General features: G+C 48.1%; 1 protein-coding gene across 1 annotated transcript in view; it reads left to right on the plus strand.

Moving 5' to 3' along the window:
* KCNN3 (potassium calcium-activated channel subfamily N member 3) overlaps positions 1 to 22671 on the plus strand; it is a 140108-nt gene that overhangs the window by 107214 nt on the left and 10223 nt on the right. The window contains exons 4-5 of the mRNA XM_080915318.1: positions 10838 to 10979; positions 17277 to 17387. Coding sequence (XP_080771444.1) covers positions 10838 to 10979; positions 17277 to 17387 — 253 coding nt within the window. The remainder of the gene's footprint in view (positions 1 to 10837; positions 10980 to 17276; positions 17388 to 22671) is intronic.

Raw genomic sequence — 22671 nt, forward strand, 5'->3', positions numbered from 1 at the left:
CTCCTGAGCATCAGTAGCAAGTAGGAAAGCTGGGAGATGGAAATAAACCAGGCTGTTGAGTGGCTGAGTAGATGTCAGAGGAGGAAGGGGAGGTTTATGGCAAAGGATCTCACAGAGGCCCCATGGTCTGCAGGGATAGTCTTTAGGCACTTGGAAATGCTGGCTTTTCCTCTGAAGGACCCAGGGATATCTGTCGAGTTCTTTGACAGGCTATTCCCTTGCTGCAGTGACACTGCGGTGGCCCTAGGTGCGGCTGTGCAAGCAGAAACAGAGACCAAAGTAGCCAGTACCTTCATGGGCCTTGTCACAGGCCCAGGAAGGCCTGAGTGCTCACCTTCTAGAACTCTCTTTAAGACAAGGTCTGATGGCGCCAGAGAAGGGGCCGTGGTCCCCCTAGAAGGCAGAGTGATCTGACAGAGGGAGTTCAGAGAAGCCGGGCTTTTCCCAAACAGCACTCTCAGATGCCTGCTTCCCCTCCACGTCTGTGCCACTGTCCTTGCCACTAAGGCAGAACCCCAGGTGGGAGGCTCTTCCGGAAGCAATCACATGCCTCTATCTGTGTCACGCACAGAAGGCTGACAGCTCTGCCACACTCTGGTAAGACAGGGCTGGAGTGATTAGACCTGATTCCCTACAGACAGGACAGGATTTGTTCAAGGTCACAAAGCCATTAAGGTATGAAGGACAGTCTTTGGGTGCTTCTCCAGTTCTGCTGAAACAAGTCTCACCCAAAAGACTGTGGTGGCAGGACAGCTAACAGTGCTTAGTAAGCCCTCAGTTAGACTCTGTTCTCATTCACCGAATAGGAACTCTGTGAGACAACGTCTCCCTTTACTGGAAAACGGGGGATGATGTACTGCATGTACTGTGGGGAAGAACCAAGAATTTGTGGTCTGGTCCCAGAGCCTGTGTTTTACACCAAACAGCAGCACAGAGCCAGAGCAACAGCTGGATAATGAGGATGCTGTATTGTGTGGGCCAGAGCAACAGCTGGCTTGCGGGGGTGCTGTATGGTGTGGGCCAGAGCAACAGCTGGATAATGAAGATGCTGTACGGTGTGGGCCAGAGCAACAGCTGGATTGTAGGGGTTCTGTATGGTTTGGGAGTCAAGGGAGGAGCTCAGGCCACCAAAAGGGTTTGAGCTAGGACAAAGGTAGACATGGTGGGACGGAGAGACATGTGCTCAAGGCAAGCTTGGGACGCTAAGGGAGCCAGGGCAAGAGGCTTAGAAAGCAAGGTCAAAGCGGAGAAGGAGGACAGCGAGCTACTGAAGATGCGAAGGGGCAGGATGATCTGAGGAGAGCAGTGCAGGGGGTCCTGGCTACGCTACCACGGAGCCAGATGCACGCTGCGAGTTCTTCACTGGAGACCTGGGCTGGAGGACTCCAGGCTCGACGCACTGTTTGACTGTGGGAATCTGAGCATGAACTCCAAGTTGAGGGCAATCATCCTTTTGGAGGGGGTTCTGTGGAAGGATTGGCTTGAGCTGTTCCACATTGCAACAGACAAACCATCCCCAGGACAAATGGCTGGAGCCATCCCATCCCTGGAATCCATATGGAAAGACTTCTGAAGAGAGTCTACACAAGCGTCCAAACTCGTTTGGAGACAGAGGGAGAAGCACATGATCTTCACTTGGGCTTCGCTCCCAGCGTCCTGTTTTGGAACAGGTCACAGCCAGTGTTAAGAAGCTGAGTTCTTATTAATTAAAAACCAAGTCCAAACTCAAGGAATTTGGCAGCCACTTTGAGAAAAGCCAATGGCTGAAGACAACAGCTGGAATTCTAGCACACTCCACTGAGCGACTCCAGTTGGTGTTGCTTTCAGGATGGCACAGGAGCATCAGGGAGAGCCACATTCGTGCTACAGACGTTTACTGAGCACCTACTACATGATAGGTATGGAGGTGGTACCCAGAACAGGCTACAAAGAGAACTGTTATGTAACTGTAGGGTTAATAGGCCAATGGAACAGTACGAAGAACTCAGAAATAGAACCACTTCCACTTGGAGGAAGCACTGAGTCAGGGGGAGGAAAACCAGTTTCAGAGGAACTGCAGAAAGTCTCATGATCTCAAGGATGGAGGGTTTCCTAAACATTACACAAAGCACTAAGTGTAACGACAGTGGAGAAATACAGCTTCAGTGAAGTCCAAAATGTCCATCAAAGACACTTTAGGGCCAAGTGTCACCAAACCAAATGATCTGAGTTCCATCTCTGATCTACATGATAAAAGGAGAGAATCTTTTTCCACAAACTTTAGTCTGATTTCCATATCATATCATATTATATCACATCATATCGCCTCATAATATGAGCCCCCTGATGAACAAATGTGACCATGATCTCCAAGGGTCAGGTGTTCCAAGGCATCTTCAGTGGGTACCTCTGGCTCAAGATGTCTCATGAAGTTAGGACCTTTCTTTCTTCCAGTGTTTAGGGGTCCAAGCTCACTCCTGTGCTTGGTGGTAAGGGAGGGGTCTCTCCATTGGCTTGCTTCAGGACAGGACAATGAATTCTCTCAGGAAGAGCAGTGCCAGAGGGGGCAGGAGAGAGATTATGACAGAAACCACAGTCCTGCCACAGTCTAACTTCTGAGGAGAGCTACATTGTATACATTAGAAGGGAACTATTAGTTCATTCCATACTCAGAAAACAGGGTTGCAAAGGTATATGACTAACTTGGAATGGAGGGATGACTAGCAGCCGCCCCAAAAGCTAAAGAGCACACTGTGAGACGAAGTTCACCACGAAGAAAGGAAAGGAAGAAAAACATAAAATCCAGGGTAATGATCACTCTGGGAGGTGGTGACGGAGAACTATGGTGGAGGTGAGGGCTTGGGGTTGGACAGCCTTTCTGAATGCTTATTATTTTTTTATATAATGAAGATGCACCTCCTAATCCTTCCCTCAAATAGTTCCACCAACTGAGAACCAAGCATTCTCATGTATGAACCCATACGAACTGTTCTCATTGGAGTCATAACATTAAGCAAGCACTCTACCAACTGAACGCTTGCTCTTTGGTTTGCTTTTATACTCAATACACATGGCTGCAAACAGTTTTAATTTCTACTGATTATATTATTTTTTTTTTTTTTATTTTAGGATTTTTTTTGAGATGATATCTTGCTGTGTAGCCTCTGGACTCACTACAATTCTCCTGCCTCCGATTTTTTGTATGCTAAGATTGCAGATATGTGCCTCAGATCTTCCTGCAAAGACTCTAAAGTCTGTGCAGTCCTAGCTCCCCTGGCTTATCCATTTCCTGAGGCATCTGACTTCCAAGGTTTTGCTAATGAACTCAGCATTTTCCTCCAGGTCCCTAAAAATTACGCTTGGACTGTGTGCTTCTGGCAGCTCTGGTTTTGAGTATTGTCTATTCACTTCCTGTTGAAAGGTGAAATCTGGCTCCCTCCTTCCCTCAGCTCTTTCTGTCCCCAGTTATTTTTTCTTAAATAACTATATTATTTTGGCTAAATAAAAAAAATCAATGTTTACATTACTTAATCAAGGCTAATTTGAGTCTATTCATAGTTGGATCCCATAGTAAAACTCGATCATTTTCCTTCTTCTGCATACTGTTTCATCTTCTCTAGAGTGCCAATTATCACTTTTCTTCATGTGCTTAGGTTTCTGTGTACTGATCACTTGTTAACTCTAGCTTTGCCATTTGTCTGAGCCGCTTGTCAGAAGTTCAGGACTCTCGTGCCTTAAAAAAAATTGTCCTCTGAGGCTGGCACTAGAGCCTCCCGTCTTCAGACTGGTGTCCTGGTCTTTTCTGTAGGACAGATTTCTCTAGCCTCGGTCTTCTTTCTCCCAGTCATTGGAGAACCTAACCACTGGGCTGGCTAGTTTCATGTCAACTTGACACAAGCTAAAGTCATCTGAGAGGAGAGAACCTTAGTTTAGAAAACACCTTCATAAGATCTGGCTGTAGAGCATTTTCTTAATTAGTGATTGATGGGGAAGAGTCCAGCCTGTGAGTGCTTCTACCTCTGGGCTGGTGGTCCTGGGTTCTATAAGAGAGCAGCCTGAGCAAGCCATGATGAGCAAGTCAGTAAGCAGCACTCCTCCATGGCTCTGCATCAGTTCCTGCCTCTAGGTTCCTGCCTTTATGAGTTTCTGACCTCACTGCTTTTGATGATGAACTGTTCTATGAAACTGTGTATAAAATAAGCCCTTTCACTCCCAAGTTGTTTTTGGTCATGGTGTTTCATCACAGCAATAGTGACCCTAACCAAGATACTCACTATAGCATCCTGGGGAAAACAAATCTTCTAGACCAGTGGTTCTCAACCTTCCTAATGCTGAGACCCATTAATACAGTTCCTCATGTTGTGGTGACCCCCCACCATAAACTAGTTTGCTGCTACTTCATAACTGTAATTTTGCTACTGTTACGAAGTGTGATATAAATATCTGATATGCAAGGTATTTGATATGAGATCTCCAAAAGGGTCTCAGCTCACAGGTTGAGAGAGTTGCTGTTCTAGAGCACTGGGAATGGGGAAACGCCCTTTACTCCTTCTCTTTCAGACTTACCCAATGTTTCTGTGCTGCCTTTGTTACTTTTCTGTTGCTGAAATAAGATACCATGAGGCAGAGAACTTCTAGAAGAAAGAGTTTATTGGGACTTTCGGTTTTGAAGGATCCACGGTTATTATAGAAAGAACAGGCAGGCAGGCAGCAGGCAGCAGGCAGCAGGCAGCAGGCAGCAGGCAGCAGGCAGCAGGCAGCAGGCAGCAGGCAGGCAGGCAGGCAGGCAGCAGGCAGCAGGCAGCAGGCAGCAGGCAGCAGGCAGGCAGCAGGCAGCAGGCAGCAGGCAGCAGGCAGGCAGGCAGGCAGGCAGGAGGCAGCAGGCAGGCAGGTATAACACTGGAGCAGTAGTTGAGAGTTCATGCTTTGAGACACAATCACAGGGCAGAGAGTGCTAACTGGGAAATAACCTTTGAAACCTTAAACCTAACCCCCAGTGACACATCTTCATCAATGTCACACTTCTTGCCTTAGTTAGGGTTACTATCGCTGTGATGAACCACCATGACCAAAGCAACTTGGGAAAGAAAGGGTTTATTTACTTTACACTTCCATATCACTGTTCATGGTTGAAGGAAGCCAGGAGAGGAACTCAAACAAGGCAGGATCCTGGAGGCAGGAGCTGATGCAGAGGCTGTGGAGGGGTGATGCTTACTGGCTTGCTCCACATGGCTTACTAAGTCTGCTTTCTTACTGACCCAGGACCACCAGCCTGGGGATGGCCACACCCACAATGGGCTGGATTCTTCTACACCACCACTAATTTTAAAAATGTCTCACAAACTTGATTACAGTCCAATCCCATGGAAACATTTACTCAATTGAAGCTTCCTCCTATGTGATGACTCCATCTTACATCAAGTTGAGAGAGAACCATCCAGGACACTCCCTAATCCTTCCCAAACAGTTCTACCAACTACAGACAAGTCTTCAAATATCTGAGCCCATGGGGGAACACTCTCACCTAAACCATCACAGATGGTCTCTCTAGACCAAATGTCTGATTTGGAAATTACTTTTAGAATTTATTTCATGTGTATGAATGTTTTGCCTGCATGTATGTATATGTACCATGTGATACCTGTGGAAGCCAGAAGAGGGCCATTGATTGGATTCCCTGGAACTGGAGTTAAGAATGGCTGTGAGCCACCATGTGGGTTTTGGAAACTAAACCTGGGTTCTGTGCATGAGCAGTAAGTGTGACTAACCACTGAGCCACCTGTCTAGCCTCATTTTCCTTTAGACATTTGACAGATGCATCCCATGACCTTCTAAATTCCATGGTTTCTGGGGGAAGTCCAAAGTCATAATCAGTGATGTCTCTATGTGACTTTCCCCTCCTCTCCTACTATCTCTTGGTCATGGCACACTGCAGATCTCCCTCCTTCTTGCTGGCGCTGAGAACCTTCATAGTAATATGCCTGGCTGGGAGCCAGCCGCTGTCCACTGTGCCGGGGACTCTGGTAGAAGTTTGGCTCCTCTATTCTGGGAAATTTTTAGGATGACTCCATCAGTGACAGCCTCCCCAGCCCCACCCTCACCGGTTTTTTCTCTCAGGAACTGTCCCCTGCCTCAGTAGACAGGTTTACCAGTTGTCTCATACTTTATGCCCCTTTCTATTCTTCCAGTTTTCTGCTGATTTCTCTTCCCGCTCCATCTCGCTGACTCTCTCTGGCACAGAGCAGCCATTCTTCTTTCCTTATTGAAATGGACTTCTCTGTCATACTACACATCCTGGCCACACGTTTCCCTTCCTCCATTTCTGCTTCATAGGTGCAATGTCTTATTTTATCCCTCCTGCAATGTTAATTATAGGTTCCCTCCCACTCCCAAGGCTGACTAGCCCTGCCCAGTAGTTCTTTTCTGTGAGTGATCTGCTTGATCGATCCTGATTCCTTTTTCTTTTCTTTAAGTGACTAATTTGGTTTGTTTTTGAATGTTAGAGGCCTTCTTCAGATGTCTAGAAGTTTCTGGTTGCTTGCTTGGTTTTAGAAGCAAGGGACCACAAACTTAGTTGTAAGAGATTTGTAGAGCAAAGGTGGGCAGGCGTGCGTGTTTAATGAGACATCTCTCCAGCCATACTATTCCCTAGCTCTTAATTATTTTGTAATATTATGTAGGAGAGAGAGGGAAGGAGAAAAAGAGAGAGAGAGAGAGAGAGAGAGAGAGAGAGAGACAGAGACAGAGACAGAGACAGAGACAGAGACAGAGGAAGAGAGAGAAGCCATGGTCCATCCTGAAGGGTAGAATTAACAATTACAATAATCATTCTTGAAAGAAAAACTTTGTCTTTTCTTGCTCAGCCCTTAAAGAAAAAAAACATGAAACTACTTCCTCCCCAAAATTCTCTATTGCAAAAAATAGCACGAGATTAGTACGTGGATGTGTGACATGTGTAAACCACTTAAAACTGTGAATAGGCTTCGAGCTGCTCTCTCCCTCCCACAGCCCTGAATCACCAGCTGATTGCTAGCACATCACTTCCTGTTGGTGAGTTGCAAGTGGGTCTCATCCCCATCATGGCTCTCCTGCCACAGCAGAGCAGTGGCTCCTAGCAGCAGGGCCAGGTCAATCAATGTTGGCCTCTCTCTCACCCCACAAGAGGAGGGGGCAGCTGTTGGGCACTTAGTGGATAGGTGGCTTTCTCAGGATCTAGTTTTCCTCTTCTTACCACACAGCAGAGGGCAGTTTTGTTTGTATGTATATATTTAAGGAAAAACTTGATTTAAAAAAAATGTTATTTTGTTTTAAAAACAAATATATGATATATATATCTGTATCTCTATATATAAATATATATATATATATATATAACTAGAAAAGAAACCTGCAAGAATATTTTCAAAAATTCATAGAAAAGAGCAGTTACATATCATCTTTAAGTGTTTTGTTTGCTTGCTTGCTTTATTCTGTTTTGTTTTGTTTATTGAGATGAAGTTTCTGTATCGAGCCCTGGATGTCCTGCAAGTCACTGTGTAGACCAGGATAGTCTCCAACTCACAGAGATCTGTTTGCCTCTGCATTCCAAGTGCCGAGATTAAAGCCATGAACCACCACACCCGGCTTGCCCTGTATGTAACTCCCCTTTGGTCTCTAATCTCTGCACCCCAGAATTCACACCCATGAAAACTGGCTGGTGTTCAAGAACAGTAGTGGAAGCTGCAAGGTTTGCCAGGAAAGATCTGCAATGTGCTGTAGGCACAGCAAGGCAACGGTGTACACATTTCTGCACGGATGCATACTATGTCGGTCAGCTGGTTGTCACTCAGGGCCCTACCTACTACTGCTCCAGGTGCCGAGAACTTACTCCGGGCTACAGACTTGCACTGTGCTGGAGTTGCCTATGGGTTTTTTTTTTTTAAAAAGAATCTTTCCATCAACAGATAGGGAAACTGAGTCACAGAGGGATTTTTTTTAATATTACTTGTCCACAGCCATGGAGTACAGTGCAGCTAGCACTGGACCATAACCAGATGTTGAATTGAGGTTGTCAGTTCAACCCTCTTGACTGAATCTCGGTGTTCTCAGACCTGACCCGAGCTTCCTCTCCAGAAAATTATTTTTCTGACTAGTCATACTGGCTGTGCCTCTGCAATGCTTCCTTCTGTGCCTCCAGCTCGTAGTGCAGGCTCTGTCAGTCTGTCTGTCCTTCCCACCACCACTGAGTCTTGCTAGGCCACCAATTCCAGAGTCTAGTTTTGGAATCTAGAACCTGGCAGCCAGAGCCTGTCATCTCCCAATGTCCAGAAAGGAGCTGAAGACCAAGGACAGACAAGAGGGACGGTGGACAGATACCTGCTAGAGCTGGGGTGAGGAGAGAAGGTGGCACAGTGGGGCAGGGGGTAGGCTCGGTCTTGGAGGGAAGAGCGGGATGCTAAGCCTGAACCTTTCCAGGATAGCCAGGGGAAAGAACGGGCTAGCCTGGGCACATGAGCCTGGAAGAAGTAGCCAGCCAGGCTCCTAGGAGAGCCACAGAGCATGCTGGGAGTTGGAGGGAGCCTATTTTAAAACGGGGATGACCAGGCGAGTAAAGCTATCTTCAACTGTCCCCAGAAGTTCCAGTAGCCCGGGATCTTATACAGGCAGCACTGAAAGCCACCCCACCCACTGATGATTTGGCACTGGACTTGATAGTAGGCAGTGGTGGCCATCTTGCTCCCAGTTTCTCACTATGCAGACTTGGCTTCCTTGTCCTCTTTTCAAGCATCCTGCTCATATTTCCTCTACCAGGGACCCAGAATTGCCTCCAAGCCTTCTAATACCAATCACAACACCTGCCCACAGAAACCCAGGCCCTCTGACCTCTTCTGAACACTGGTCTCCGAAGCCATCTGTCTACTGCAGAAGCCCAGGTGCCTACCTTCCATGGACACATTCTCTCTAGGACATGTGCCAGTCCCTTCCGTTTCTCTGCTGTTCAGTGGAGCAGCAGCAGGCATAGGCTTTGCATCAGCTACTTCCTCAGCATCACTCCACATCTCTATGCTTCTAGCTGCTTACCCGGCAGGACTTCAAAGGGTGCCGTAAAAAACAGTGTTTGTGTTCAGAGCAGGTGCTCAATAGATGTAATTCTTTGTACCGGACTTGGTGGTCCTCAACTAGATGCTTCCCTGTGACTAGCTTTTCTGCTTCCTTCAGGGGCATCTCCAGATACACTTGTGCTTGCAGACACCCCAGCACACCTCACTGGGAAGATGGGGCTGGAGAAGCAGTGCTAGGCGATCACTTACGGGGTACCAGGCTCAGTGCATGGAGATTGCAGCTCAGTGTAGTTAGGGCTCAGGCCTTACCAGCCCTTGAATCTGTAGGCCATGCGTGTTAACAAGTGTCAGTCTCCTTGGTTACAACATTCCCAAAGAGCTGCTCCTTCTATTCAAAAAGGCAGGCTTGATCTCCCTGCCCCTGACTCTGTTCCCTGCTCAGTGGGTTCTAAGTAGCTAGCTGGGAGATTTATCCGGAGTAGGATTGTATTGTGTGCCACTCAGGCTGGTCCGGTAAAATCACCCTTTGAGGAAGGACCTTTCTTCCTTCCCATCCCCCACTTCACTGCATGCTGAGCTTGAGCCCCTAAGGTTGCCTGGAGAGCTGCAGCCCTGCCCCTGCCTCAGTCCACAGTGCTACTGTCGCAGAGCACCACAGGCTGGGTAATTTACAAAGAAGAAAAGTCTGGTTGCCATGGTTTTGGATACTAGGATGCCCGCATCAAGGCATTATCCAAATGCCAGTAAGTTTAGTGTTTGGGAAGGCGCCTAGTTGACATATCCTCCAGAGGGAAAGAAGCTAGAGCTCACATCAAGAAGGTAGAAGAGCAAAGCAATCAGACTGGTGCACAAAAACTCTTTTAAGTCAGGGGAAGGGGCAAGGGCCTGTAATCCTGTCACTTGTGAGATGAAAGAGGAAGGTCAGAAGTTCAAGGCTAACCTGAACTATATAATGCATGAGACTCTGGCCTTTAAAAAAAAGGAATAAATAAATAAATCATAAAATAAAATGTTCCTAATTCATTCATGAGCAGAATCTTCCCAGCCTCAACATTCCTAAATGGCCATTTCCATCATTCTGGGAACATCCGCATTTGAAAAGGGAATGCATTTGAGCAACAGCAGGCAGATACCTTCAAGCTAAGTGAGGTAGTTCTTGACTTTGATTCCGGCATTCAGGGAAGCAGAGGCAGGAGGATCTCTGTGAATTCAAAGTCAGTCAAAAGGAGGCTGAGCCTCTCTGAACATGCCAGAGTCCCCTGTCTGTGGAATCAGCTTCAAGAGAGACCCAAGCCACAATGGCTTCCTTCTACACACAGAGAAGATACCAGTCTTGGGACACATCACTGTCTTAAAGTCCCTGTGTTCAATGTGTGTGTGTGGTGGGGGGAGAAAGGGAGGGATAGGGAGAGACCGGGGAGAGGGAGGGGAGGGAGAGAGGGGAAGGGAGATTTCTCCTGTCTAGGAGCCTATGATTTCAGATTAATCATATAGTCATATAGCAGGTCAATTTAGAAGAAAATTTTGAATATTTTTCATGATGATCTCAGCTATAACTGTCCTACCAACAGTAAAAGGAAGTTTACAAAGCATCTCAGATGGTGACAAAAAAATTTTAACTTCGGGACTCAGTGGGTGCAGGCAGGCAGGACCTGGATAGTCTCTGATACAGCACCTTCAGGAGCCTAAAGAGGTGGCTCACTGTCACTGCTTTGTCTTCCTCAGCAAATATCCCACCCCCACCCTAGACGGTCTTCCACAGCCTCTGCTCCCAGGAATAGGGTTTTCATATACTAACTCCTGTCTTCCCTCGGCAGGTACCATGACCAGCAGGACGTAACTAGTAACTTTCTGGGTGCCATGTGGCTCATCTCCATCACGTTCCTTTCCATTGGCTATGGGGACATGGTGCCTCACACATACTGTGGGAAAGGTGTCTGTCTTCTCACTGGCATCATGGTGAGTACCGCCTCTGCCCATGGCCTTGCTCTCAAGAGCCATGCAAGAGCACAGAGGGGCCTTCTTGGGGACGGGGAGGGGTGATAGTCACTAGGCACTCATGCCTGTCCCCTGAAAGTCAAGAGGCGAGTGTAAGCTGGAGTTGGTTGCTGCTCTGATCCTCTAAGAGGGAACATCAAATTTATAATTTACCGTGCTCTTTTCTGTGTCCTGGATTCCATAGACCTTGGTACTGGTTCTGATCAAGTTTAGCTGGAGCTCCAGAATAGAACCTTGAGCCAGCCTGCAGGGACCTGGGTCCTGCATGGGATTGGCTGCTGGCTTGAGTTCTGGTGTGTCCACGTGGCTCTGGGCCAACTCTTGACTTTTCCAGGCTTTGTTTTCTACACTTGCACATTGGGGCGCTGGCTTGGAGTGCCAAATGCTTCTCAGCATGGATATCTGATAAAACCAACAGGTCTCCAGGTAGCAAGGTCTACTTACTTCTTCCCACCCTCACCAAATACCTCAGGCTCCAGGAGCCTCTGGGATACATAGGTTTCTGCCTTTCGCTGGGCTCTGTGCAGCATGGGAGGAGGGACGCGGTGTGCACGGTAGACACAGGACCAGAATGTTCACTATCCCCTCTGCTGTGGCCTCTGGGCCAGTCTCTTAGCTGTCACCCTGTGGAGCCTACAATCTCTTGGGTAAAGTGTAGCTAGACATCTGACTGGCCTCCTCACTGGCTTGTGGACCCCAAGAAATAAGTGACGTGAACATTTTGAGTAAACAGTAAGAACTGTATTCAGGCTACCCTTACTTTTGAAGCAACCGGGACTGGGGATACTTTAGGGGTATGATAGGGAGTGTCTACTTTGATGTCCTATGTGGAGTCTTAGAATCGGTCCCAGACTTCCTTCTTTCAGCCCAGGGAGACCTTCTTAGAAGAGAAAAAAATCCCTGAAGAGAGGGGCACACAGCTCGGCCAGAGGCGTGGAAGAGGACATAGAAGCGGATAATGGGGGTAACCGTACAGATAGGACACTTGAGACCTGGTTCTAGGTCTTCATGGGTTGACCCTCGGATCTCTCAGCACTGTCTCGCTCTGAATCCCACCCAGTTGCTGTGAAATCCGTCGTTCAGGGCTTCTTTCTCACTGCTCCCGGGAAGCAGGAAGCCTGCCCGCCAGGCAGTGACCTGTGTCTGCAAAAGGAAAGGTTCCAGCAAGAGAAGTTAGCCAGGAGCCAGGAGCCCACTGGCTACTAGGAGCAGAGGATACCCCCAGGGCGGTGGCTGGCTGGCCACAGCCTCCTGTTCTTTCCAATCCCCCAAGCAGGGCAGGACCCTGTGAGCAAGCAACCTTGAAACAGCCGATAGTGACGGAGTCATAGTGGCAGGCTGGGATAAATCATGCTAAGTGTAAGGCTTCAGAACAAACACCTCCCTTCGTTCAGTAGGAGTCTGTCTGGCACAACTCCAGCTGTCACCAGGAAACCAGGCAAAGAGTCTTCCTACCAGAAAGGAGTTAAATGCCACCCGAAGGCTGCAGCTCTTCTTCTGAGACTCCTGGAGTGAGCTTCAGCCCCACCCGAGTTCTCAGGCAGGGTACTAGGAGCCTGACTGCCAAGAGGTGCATGAGCTTCTGTTATTTTTAAATACCAGCCATTCTCTCTCCCAGCATGGAGCTGTGCCCCATCCAAGAAGCTGCCTGGGCCCACTGTTTCTCTGGTTCCCTGGTTTCACATCTCCTGGCTTTGGCTCTAAAGCTCGGTAAAAGGACAGGAGGCCCTGGTCTGCCTTGGCCTCCTCAGCACCAGTGATGGCTGCCCGGGCCTACGGTGTCGATTATGGTTTGTGGTGAGACTCAAGTGGGAAGAGCCAGCAGGCCAAAGACCCCACACTGCCCTCCTGCATTAAAATCCCAGCACAGGCTTTTCCTGGGAGTTCTGGAAGAACGCCAGCCTCCAGCCTTTCCCCACAAGGTCTCATTGTCAATGTCTTCCCCCATATTCAATGCCACTCACTCTGGAAGCCTGGTGGCTTCCCCCCCCCCATTCAACAATGACTCTCCAGCTGAGTCATTCCTTTCTAGGGGCTCACATTGCTAAGGCCACCTCCCCCCTCCAACATGATGTATATCTCCTGATTATTATTCCAAGGGCCTTGACTAAAGGTAGGGCTTCCTGTTTGGTTGCCATGGACACCACCGAGGCCAAGGCAAGGGCTGCACAGGAAGGGAAGGGAAGGATTTTGTGTGCCTGCTGCAAATGGCCTTAATCATTGTTTTCCTTTGGCAATCCAGCAACTGCATAATTATCCACCATTAGGCAGGGCATATAGCTGTCTGGACAACTTGACACTGTTGGCTTAGGCCTGAAGCACTTGAGAGTTCACTCACTAACACAAATATACCTTGAGCTCCAGCATCTTCCCGGGAGGAATTTTCCAGGATACTTTACGATATAGTTACTATTCAGCGCCCAGAAGGAAAACGAAGCTATATAGTTACTATTCAGATCCAAGAATGTAGCTTCTGTATCTGGGAAAGCCTCAGGACCCCCAGAGTCTTTCCGGTGGTAACTTCATGTCAGTGGCTCTATGTCCCAGATCTGGATGCACCCTGCCACCCTGATGTAGGTTGCAGACAAATGGGCCTTGTAACCATCCAATGGGACAGTGTGTTTTCCCCAGCAGTTTCTTGAGAGATACCTCTTGAGCTAATGAAGAAAAGGTGACACAAACCGAATGACATTGGGGTCAGCGCAGATGGGCTGAGGAAGACATCTGCTTTGTGTCCCGTTCCATGCAGCTCTCCTCAGACGCCTTGGTTCCAAAGCTGCTGATGGTGTTTTGGCTGTCCCACAGAATCTATTGCAGCCCCGAGTCGGCCGTAAATGTTCCTGGCCGCCCTCTTCCATGTGTCACGTTCATTTATGGTTTATCTCCTTTTATGCCTCTTTAGCTAAGAACACCTCATACTTTTCCCCCTCGGGATACTTGTTTTTCCAACATCTAAGATTTTTCAGCTGGTAATCTTTCTTGGAAACGGGAAGTGGGAGGCCTGGTGTGGAGCGGTTGGGGTCCAGATGAGAACCCAAATCTGATGATGACTTAGACATGTTCACCCCTCTAGACACCCCTTCTCTGGTCAGTCTGTATACTCTGCTTACCTGTGTACCTTGGGCAGTCTGGCCTTGTTGGAGGCAGGTCCTGCCCCGATCTGTGGGAAGAGGACTTGGAATGAACTAAAGATTCCCATCAATGTCAGGGGACTCAGTCTTACCATATGAAGGAGAGGGACCGATTAGCTCACAGATTTGCTCCCCATTCGGACCCCACAGAGGTCACTACAGCAGCTGCCATCTCTCCTATCCCACCCTACCCTCTCCTCAATGTCCCTTTATCCCCCTCTAATCACCAGCCACCACTGAGATTCCATACCAGGACACTATGAACTCCCACTCTGCACGTAAGCAGGCTCCCGACAGTCCATATATTGCGGCAAGCTGCACAGTGACAATCTCACAAGCACAACCAGGTAGCTAACAGAAGCCCGAGGTCACTCTTGGAAGCTAGACATTTCCCAGAGGACACAGAGTAGTGAGTATCAAACCCACAGGGATAGATAGGCTGGCACTGGGAAGGGGGCCTCATGGCACTTCCTGGGTGTTCTCTAAAGACCTCAGACCGGGCACTCAGCTCTGACCCTGGTTCTTCATTCTTCTTTCCCGTGCCCAACTGTTGTTTGTTTGTTTGTTTTCTTATCCCTGGCTTTCCCCTTCTTCTGTTTTCTGAATAGTGCTGATTAGAATATGGCCAAGTTGCTTTCTATCTCTTCCCCCTCCCTTCTCTCTTCTCAGTCATCCTGGAGAGGACCAGCAGCCTGGGATGTAGTGCTTCTCACGCCATTTTCTGGGGGTTGTTGATGTTTGATACCACATTCACAGAGTTGCCTCTTAATACACGTTAATAGCTCTGGCATCATTGTCTGTGATCTACATCCAGTCAATGAATTATCCAAAAGAAAGCAAAGAGTGCAGCCTGGCACATCAGCTAAAGACACTCTGCTGAGTCTGACACCCTGAGTTCAATACCTAGGACCCATAGCTACAAGGAGAGAACTGGCCTCTCTGTGGTTCTCTGACCTCCATGTTCACACCTGTGTACGTACACACTCACACAGATAATTGAATTTTAGTAAATTTCTCATTAAAATTGTGCATACTGAGCGAAGAAGGTAGCGTCCTCAGAAGAATATCTATGAGGGAATGTTTATAATTCTAGGTTGGAAGAAATTGGGCACTGGGATTTAGTCTACTTTGTTGCCTCATACTGCTCCCCACCCCCGCCTCCCCCTAAAGTTTCTTTCTCATGTAAGATGGGCATTTCCTTTGTTAAAGCACTGCCCTTCCCATTAGCAGGACACTGTAGTCATATGGTCAGCCAGCTAGGCTGTGGGCCAGGGCTGAAGCTGCAGGGCTCCTGTCTAGACCCCTGCAATTGGTGCATGACCAATTGTTTTGATGATGTTCCCAAGATCCATGTAGCAAAAGGGGAATCGCTCTTTAGATATCACACACCGGCTTTCCGGGGTGATTTAAGTGGAATTATTTCTGGACCCAGGAGAGCCTGGGGAGAACCCTCTCCCTCTGATGTTCCATTTTTAATGCTAGGACACATCCTTCTTTTTGGATGTTCCATACAAAGGAGATGGATGTTGCTGGCTTTGCTTGGGGGGTGGTGTATTCTCCCTCCAGGACAGTTTCTTTTAAGCTATTTTTTGCTTTTGACAGACTGGTTAAATTGATTACAGCTATAGACTGAGCTGTCCAATTGCCCATATCTTCTAAAGATTGGGCACAATGTCCCCAGCAAGTCCCAGATGCCAAGAAAATGCAGCTATCCCCAGATGGACAGGGGAAACGAGGCCAGAAAAGAAAAGTTCGCAGACTGGGCTCTGTGCTTGGATTAGGTGGCTGAATGGGCGGAGCGTCATTGTGCTGTGTTAATGGGATCCGTGTGGACAGCTAAGAGAAGGCATTGATACTTTCCACACCAGCATCTCGCACAGGATGGCCTTCATCAGAGGGAAGGGGGAATGTGTGAAACACGTTTGTCCCAAGACAAGACATCGTAGCATTTCTGAGAAATATTCTTCATTTAACACACGTAGCATAAAACCTATGAAGCCAAAAGTGTTGCTGGTAGATTCCTTCATCCCAGCATCTCAAACCGCTAATCTGGACCCCATGCTTTGCTTTGTGGCATGGGGGCTCAGGGCTGGAATCCTGCAGCCTCCATCTCTCTCCATAGGTGGTGGCCAGGATGGCACCATGTTTGAAGAGAGAGAGGAGAGGCCAGGGATGGCTTCCATGGGCCACTGGAGAGCAAGGTGAAGGGATTCTATCTCCCTTCGGCCACCAAGCAGCACTGAGGAGAGTGTTACTAAACAGGGACACACGCTTTCCTGTCCCTGCTCCTTGCAGTCAGGTGGATAGCTAAAGGCAGTCCTGCTCTCCTGTGGCTCAGCTCGGGCCTGCTGCTCTGCGTCTCCTCTGTGTGTCCTGTGGGAGTTAGGAGAGGGGGGCTACCTGAGCCGACTAGGAACATTATTCTGGAAAGGCTGAGAGTGCTCTAATGGGTCACTTAAATCCTAGCTGTAGGCAGAGGTATTGTCCCCTGGAAAGTGCACGTGAGGCTCCTTCTGAAAGCTGATCCCTGTGCTGAGTCACAGCCTAGAGCCTCAAAAAGAAAGACCCACACGTGGGACAGGCCTTGTAGTCAGCGCCCATCAAAGTGTTCCCTCTGGGAGACCGTAGTCATCTTTGGGGAAAAGGCATCAGCTCTTCATTTGGCTGTTCTCAGGATTCTTTCAACAGCCAGGTGTGGCCTGCACACTACAGTCTGCACAAGGGTTTCCCCTGATGTGAGCTTGGGACAAATGAGACAAAGCAGACAGGGTCTCCATGTGCTGGACTCTCTGTCACCCATCACACCGCAAGGGGCCTGATTACCCAAGGGTTTGCCTCCCCAAAAGACTCATTTTAGCCACACAGCACCAAGAACTGGCCAGCTTTATGAAGAATCATCTCATACAGGTCAGCCAGGGTCACGAGGCAAGAGGCATTGCAGACGCCCTCTTTGGTGGGGTGTCAGGGTGCAAGCAGGTTTTGACAGGCTTTATGGTGCACGTCCTGGCCAATCAGAAACTCCAAGTCTTATATCATCCCCTTGCAATGAGCCTGGGGCACACCAAGTCTTGTGTTTTACCTGCTAACTGTGTTTTCTCTCCTGGGGCCCTCTGATGTCCCCCGGCAGGGTGCAGGCTGCACTGCCCTTGTGGTAGCTGTGGTGGCCCGGAAGCTCGAACTCACCAAAGCAGAGAAGCATGTGCACAACTTCATGATGGACACTCAGCTCACCAAACGGGTAAGCCACCTCACGCCCGCGCCTTCATGTGGGGCCAAAGTGGGGGCTGGGCAGAAAGAGATCAGACACCAAGTGTGGCCCAGCAATGCTCCGTTGAGTACAAGGTTCAGAGTGCCCCCAGCTCAGGAACACAGCCCCTACTCAATGCAACCGAACAATTTTCCTGATAATGATTAGATCAGTAGCACACTTAGATCAATAGGAGCCCCTTTGCCTCCCTGCCTGATGGGGTCAAATCAATCACGCAGAGTGATGCTCTAACTTTGACTATGCTCAAATATATTCATGATTCTCATTAAGGCCAGGAGAGAGCATCTTAAAATTATACTGGAGAGGTACCTAAGTCCAATCCCTTTAAAAAATCATTTCAAGAGATGATTCCAGTAGAGACCACATTCCCAAATATTGCTGCTCATCAAAATGTCATCATGCGCTTTCCCCTTCTGGGCTGTCTGGATGATGGCTCTCGCGTGCATCCTTTAGGAACTCAGCTTAGGGAGAGGATAAACTGAAAGTACAGGGATGCAGTGATTAGCTGCTGCTCAGATCCCCCCACTGAATTGTCAGGGAAAAGGAAGCTCACTTAAGCCAGGCACAGCGATCCCAGAATGCAACAGGCCAAGGCAGAAGGACTGACACAAGCAAGAAGCCAGCCTGGGCTGTCTAGCAACCCGTGTCTTAAAGCAAAATAAAAAATGAGCAAAAATTAAGGCTCCTTTAAAACAGGAAAGGATAGAGTTTCCAGGACAACAACAGGCCCAACCAACTAGGTAGGGAGCTATGTCTTTAAAAACAGCTCTCAACCAAGACCCTTGAAACAAATGGAAGCCTGAAGGAAGGTCAGGCGTATGGCCTCCTGGAGGGCTGTTCTTCTTTAGAAGAAGAACCACGACCCTGGGCACTGTGCAGGCACTGATTCCCCGGGAAATGCTTCTAGGTGACATGAATCTACCAGCAAACTGCAGTCTTAGTTGGGGATTTGAGTACTAGAGGAACTCTTCTGTGATTACCGTTTCAAAGCCATAGAAAACTGTGTTAGAAATAGAGACAGGCGGGAAGACAGAACAAAAAGAAAGCGGGAAGGAGCAGCAGGCGGGCCCTCGGGGAAGCCAGAGCTGAGCATGCGGTTGCCAAGGTCTCTCAGCTTCTCAGCAGAATTATTTATGGCATTTGATTCTTGAGTCTTTGATTGGGGGTGTCTTTAAAGAGCTGCCACGGGTCTGAAAAAAGGAACCGGCACAAGCAAATCTTGACCTTGACATATCATTGGCAGACAGACCACAAGGAGCTTTGTGGCCCTGAGCTACCGGCCAGACAAAAGCAAACACGGAGCCCCAGCATGACAGCCTGTGACACTGTCACCCTGGGCAGTCATACGAAATGCTATGAGGACCCTAATCCTCAGCCTCCTCTCCAAGTGTGCCACAGCTAGGCTCAGCACCAAGGGGAAGGAATGGGGTACGGGTGGCCTAAAATGCAAATGTCATCCTGAGACAATTCAGCTCACTGCTTTGAAACCCCACAGGCGAGGGGAGAGGGGTTTTGTCTCCCAGATCTTCGCTGAGGCTGTTTGCCAAGAACAGAAACATTAACATTCCCTGTTTGCTCCGGTGGCTTTTTAAAGTCTAGCGTATACTTTGTGTTTTCTTTCTATTCCTTTGTCTTTTCCCTTTTTCACCCAGTAAATCAGACACTGGAGGAAAATAAAACCAAGGAAAGCCGGCTCTCTCATGGGCTGGGAAAATAAGCCCGTTTTTCCCCCTGCACTATAATTGTAAAAGGAGATGAGGTTGTGGTTGCTAATTTCAATCTTTCAAAAATAAATTCACTAAAATCCTCTTCAAGTCCACTTACTTTTGGAGAAATGGGGCTGAGAATCAAATCCGCCGATATTTATTGCTCGTCAGTGAGTGTGAGGTGCCTTCTTAATCCAATAACATCTCACTTTTCTCAGAACACTTAAATCTGCTGAAACGTCCCTTTAATATCTTATATCTTTCCCCAGAGAAATAAAGACAAAGGGATGATTCTCACAGAGCTGGCCCAATAGGGACATTACAAAGGTCCTGACGCATGACCTTATCTGAACTGAAGCTGGCCTTGACCTCTGACTACTAGAGAAGCCCAGAGGGTCCCTGGCCTGACCTTTGCCCTTTCCAAACAGCCTGTGTGTCCACTTAGAGTGACTCACGGGTCAAAGAGATGGAATACTCAAGTCTGTTTCCAAGTCTCCAGTGAACTCTCAGAGCAAGGTCCAGTGTGGAAGGAGCTGTCGTGGTCTTAGTGGCTTCCCTGATAAAAGCAACCCCTTGCAAGTACATGCAATATTAATCTCTTGAACATCTAAGCGGAAAGAAAACATGAATTGTAGCCCAAGGACCATACTAATGGGAGTCATTATGATGTTAATTCATCCAGCCAGTCCAGCTTCCACCCGGCCCTTCCAGGTAGCTCCTGGCTGTCGGCATTTGTTTAGTCATGGAGAATGGGGGCAGGCTGGTGGCATGGAAGATGGACTCACTTCAGACTTTCCCAAACCCCGTGGCATGTCTCCTTTCACCGGAATACCTTGTCAACCTTGGTGGCAACGTCACTTCTGTACTTAGTGGGATCACAGCTTCCCACATTGACTTCACAGACACTGCCACTGTTAATCTATAACTGTAACTGATTGCCAGCCCTGGACCACTCAATAATGTCTAAGGAAGTGACACATAGTAGCGCTGTGCATGGCTGGGAGATGGCCTGTGCACCTCACTGACTCCCCAGTCAGACCCGTGGTAGGCTGTCCAACTAATTCTTTAAGTGTGTGTTGCTGGCTTGGGGTGGCCTCCCTTCCTTGCAGGAGGGTTCCTTGATCCCCAAATCTCATCGGACTACATTTCCCATGAAGTCAGTGCATAAAGCCAAATCCAGCAGCTCTGAACTACTCCCAGTTCCCGACTCTCCAGGGCTGCTTACAAATATCACTGCTCCTCCACCGTCCAGGCCCAAAGACAGGCCAGTTCAGGCTGCAGCCCTCAGGGCCCCGCCCCTCACTTATCTTAGCTGTTTACACACGATGATCCCTCCAAGGCTCCCCTTGTCCCATCCATAAGACCTAATTATCTTGCATCTGATCGTGGTCCTCCCAGTCGTTCTGCACTTTGCTTCACCCTGCATCCTCTTAGACCTGATTTCACCCTGAACATATCACTAACACACTCAAAAACAACAACAACAAAAAAAAAAAAAAAAAAAAAAAACCTTCTGGCAGCCCCAGAACCTACTGAACAGTCCTAAATAAAACTTGAACTCTGAGAAAATGTCAAAGGCTTGAGGGGAAATGTTTCCAGTAGACCTATTCAAAGACTTACTCTTGGCAGGGGTGTTCTATAGGTGAACATAATGGCGTGCTGTTCCGCAGACACAGAAGGCTGGCTAAGGACCTCTAGGTGAATGGCCGTGGCTGGCATGGCTCATGAGTAGGTTCCCAGAAGAAGCGTTTCATTACCTAATCAAACGTGCCATTACCAGAAATGCTAAGTCTCCCGTAAGAAGATTGCAAATGACATTCCTACAAAGGCTGGGCCCAGAGACTGGGCGGGGTGTTTCTTACCCTGGCAACAGTAGAAATGCAGGATGCTGGAACAGGAAAGATTGGGGGGAGGGGGGAGATCAACTGGTCCAAACCAGTGAATACTCAGTTTCAGAGAGGTGGAGGGAGTGGATGCCCAAAGTGTGCAGCTAGTTGGTGCTTGTTGAGGGTCTGGTTTGTCCACAGGAAGCAGTAACCTTCCAGCCACTACCCAATGCAATGTGCTTAGTTCCTTGAGCTTTGCATGGTGGTTAAGGTGCCAGGCCTGTGAAATGAAAATGCCAGCTTGACCCCAGTGTCACATTAATAGCACCTTGAGTAACCTGCCATTTATCGCCAAGTTGCTATGGGTAACCAACACTGAACTACGGAATACATCTCTTCTCTGCTTCTCTCCCCATTCCAAAATCTTGACAAAAATGTTGATGAAGCCCCTTTCAGGTGAGGCAGCCACCGTGGAATATGACTGAGGAAGGAAGGAGAAGAGGAAGAGAGGAGGGAAGAAGGGTTATGAGAGAGAGTCTCAGAAAGTTGTCACTGGAAGAAGATGGGGCAGGGGGAGCAGAAGGGAAGGGAGCAATGCTGTTTATAATACACATCTCCAATCAAGCTCTGGACACAGGCTAGCTCACAGTCTCTCAACATGAGATTTCTCGTCTCTGCTACCTGGAAGCCACCTATTGACTGTTGAGATGGTAACTCATGGCTGCCAGGCTGCTCTAGACTCCTCCTTTGCCCTCTCTGTCCAAGAAGGACATTGCTCCCTTGGCAGAGAGGTGGCCAGAGCACCCTATAACATGGGATGCTGTGATCAAGAATGCAGGGAATAGACATGTGTCCTCTTGCATATCTTCTTCTCTTGGGGGCAAGGGCCATGAGAAGAAGCTGACACATATTGGAAAAGTGCTATTAATAATGGGACAGTAGGTTTACCAAATGGCTCATTGGGAAAAGTCACTTTCTTCCAAGCCTGTTGACCTAAGTTTGGTCCCTGGGACCCACATGGTAGAAGGAAAGAATTGAGTCTTGAAAGTTGTCCTCTGGCCTCTACACATACACTGGGATGCATATACATACATCCTGTAAATAAACAGATAAATGTAAAGAGAAACATATTTTTAAAAAGGAACACCAAAGTGACTGTGCCTTGAAACACACCACAGGCAGGCTTTATGCTGAGTACCCGTGTTCTCATCTAATCCACACAGAAGCCCATCTTGAAGATGAATGAGTACATTTTGAACTGGAGAGATGGTTCAGTGGTTAAGAGCACTGACCACTCTTCCAGAGGTCCTGAGTTCAATTCCCAGCACCCTCATGGTGGCTCACATAATGGGATCTGATGCCCTCTTCTGGTGTGTCTGAAGAGAGCTACAGTGTACTTAAATATAATAAATGAATAAATCTTTTTAAAAAAGATGAATGGCACTTGCAAGATTCAGCCATGCCTGAATTCTCTTTGAAGCACTTAGTATCTGATACTGTAGTTTTTTAACTGCATACTTCCCGACCCAAAAAACTATAAATTCCATGACAGCAAGAATGCTATTGGTTCACCAGGAGTGGTAGCAGACATTGTAATTCTAAGAAGCTGTGGCAGAAAGATTTTGAGTTTGAAGTCAGTCTGGGATAACAGTGAGTTCAAAGTCAGTCTAGGTTACAGAGTAAGACCCAGTTTTATTTTTGTTCGTTGACCTTTATCCTCTC

The sequence above is a fragment of the Micromys minutus genome (assembly GCF_963924665.1).
Source record: "Micromys minutus genome assembly, chromosome: 4".
NCBI lineage: Eukaryota > Metazoa > Chordata > Mammalia > Rodentia > Muridae > Micromys > Micromys minutus.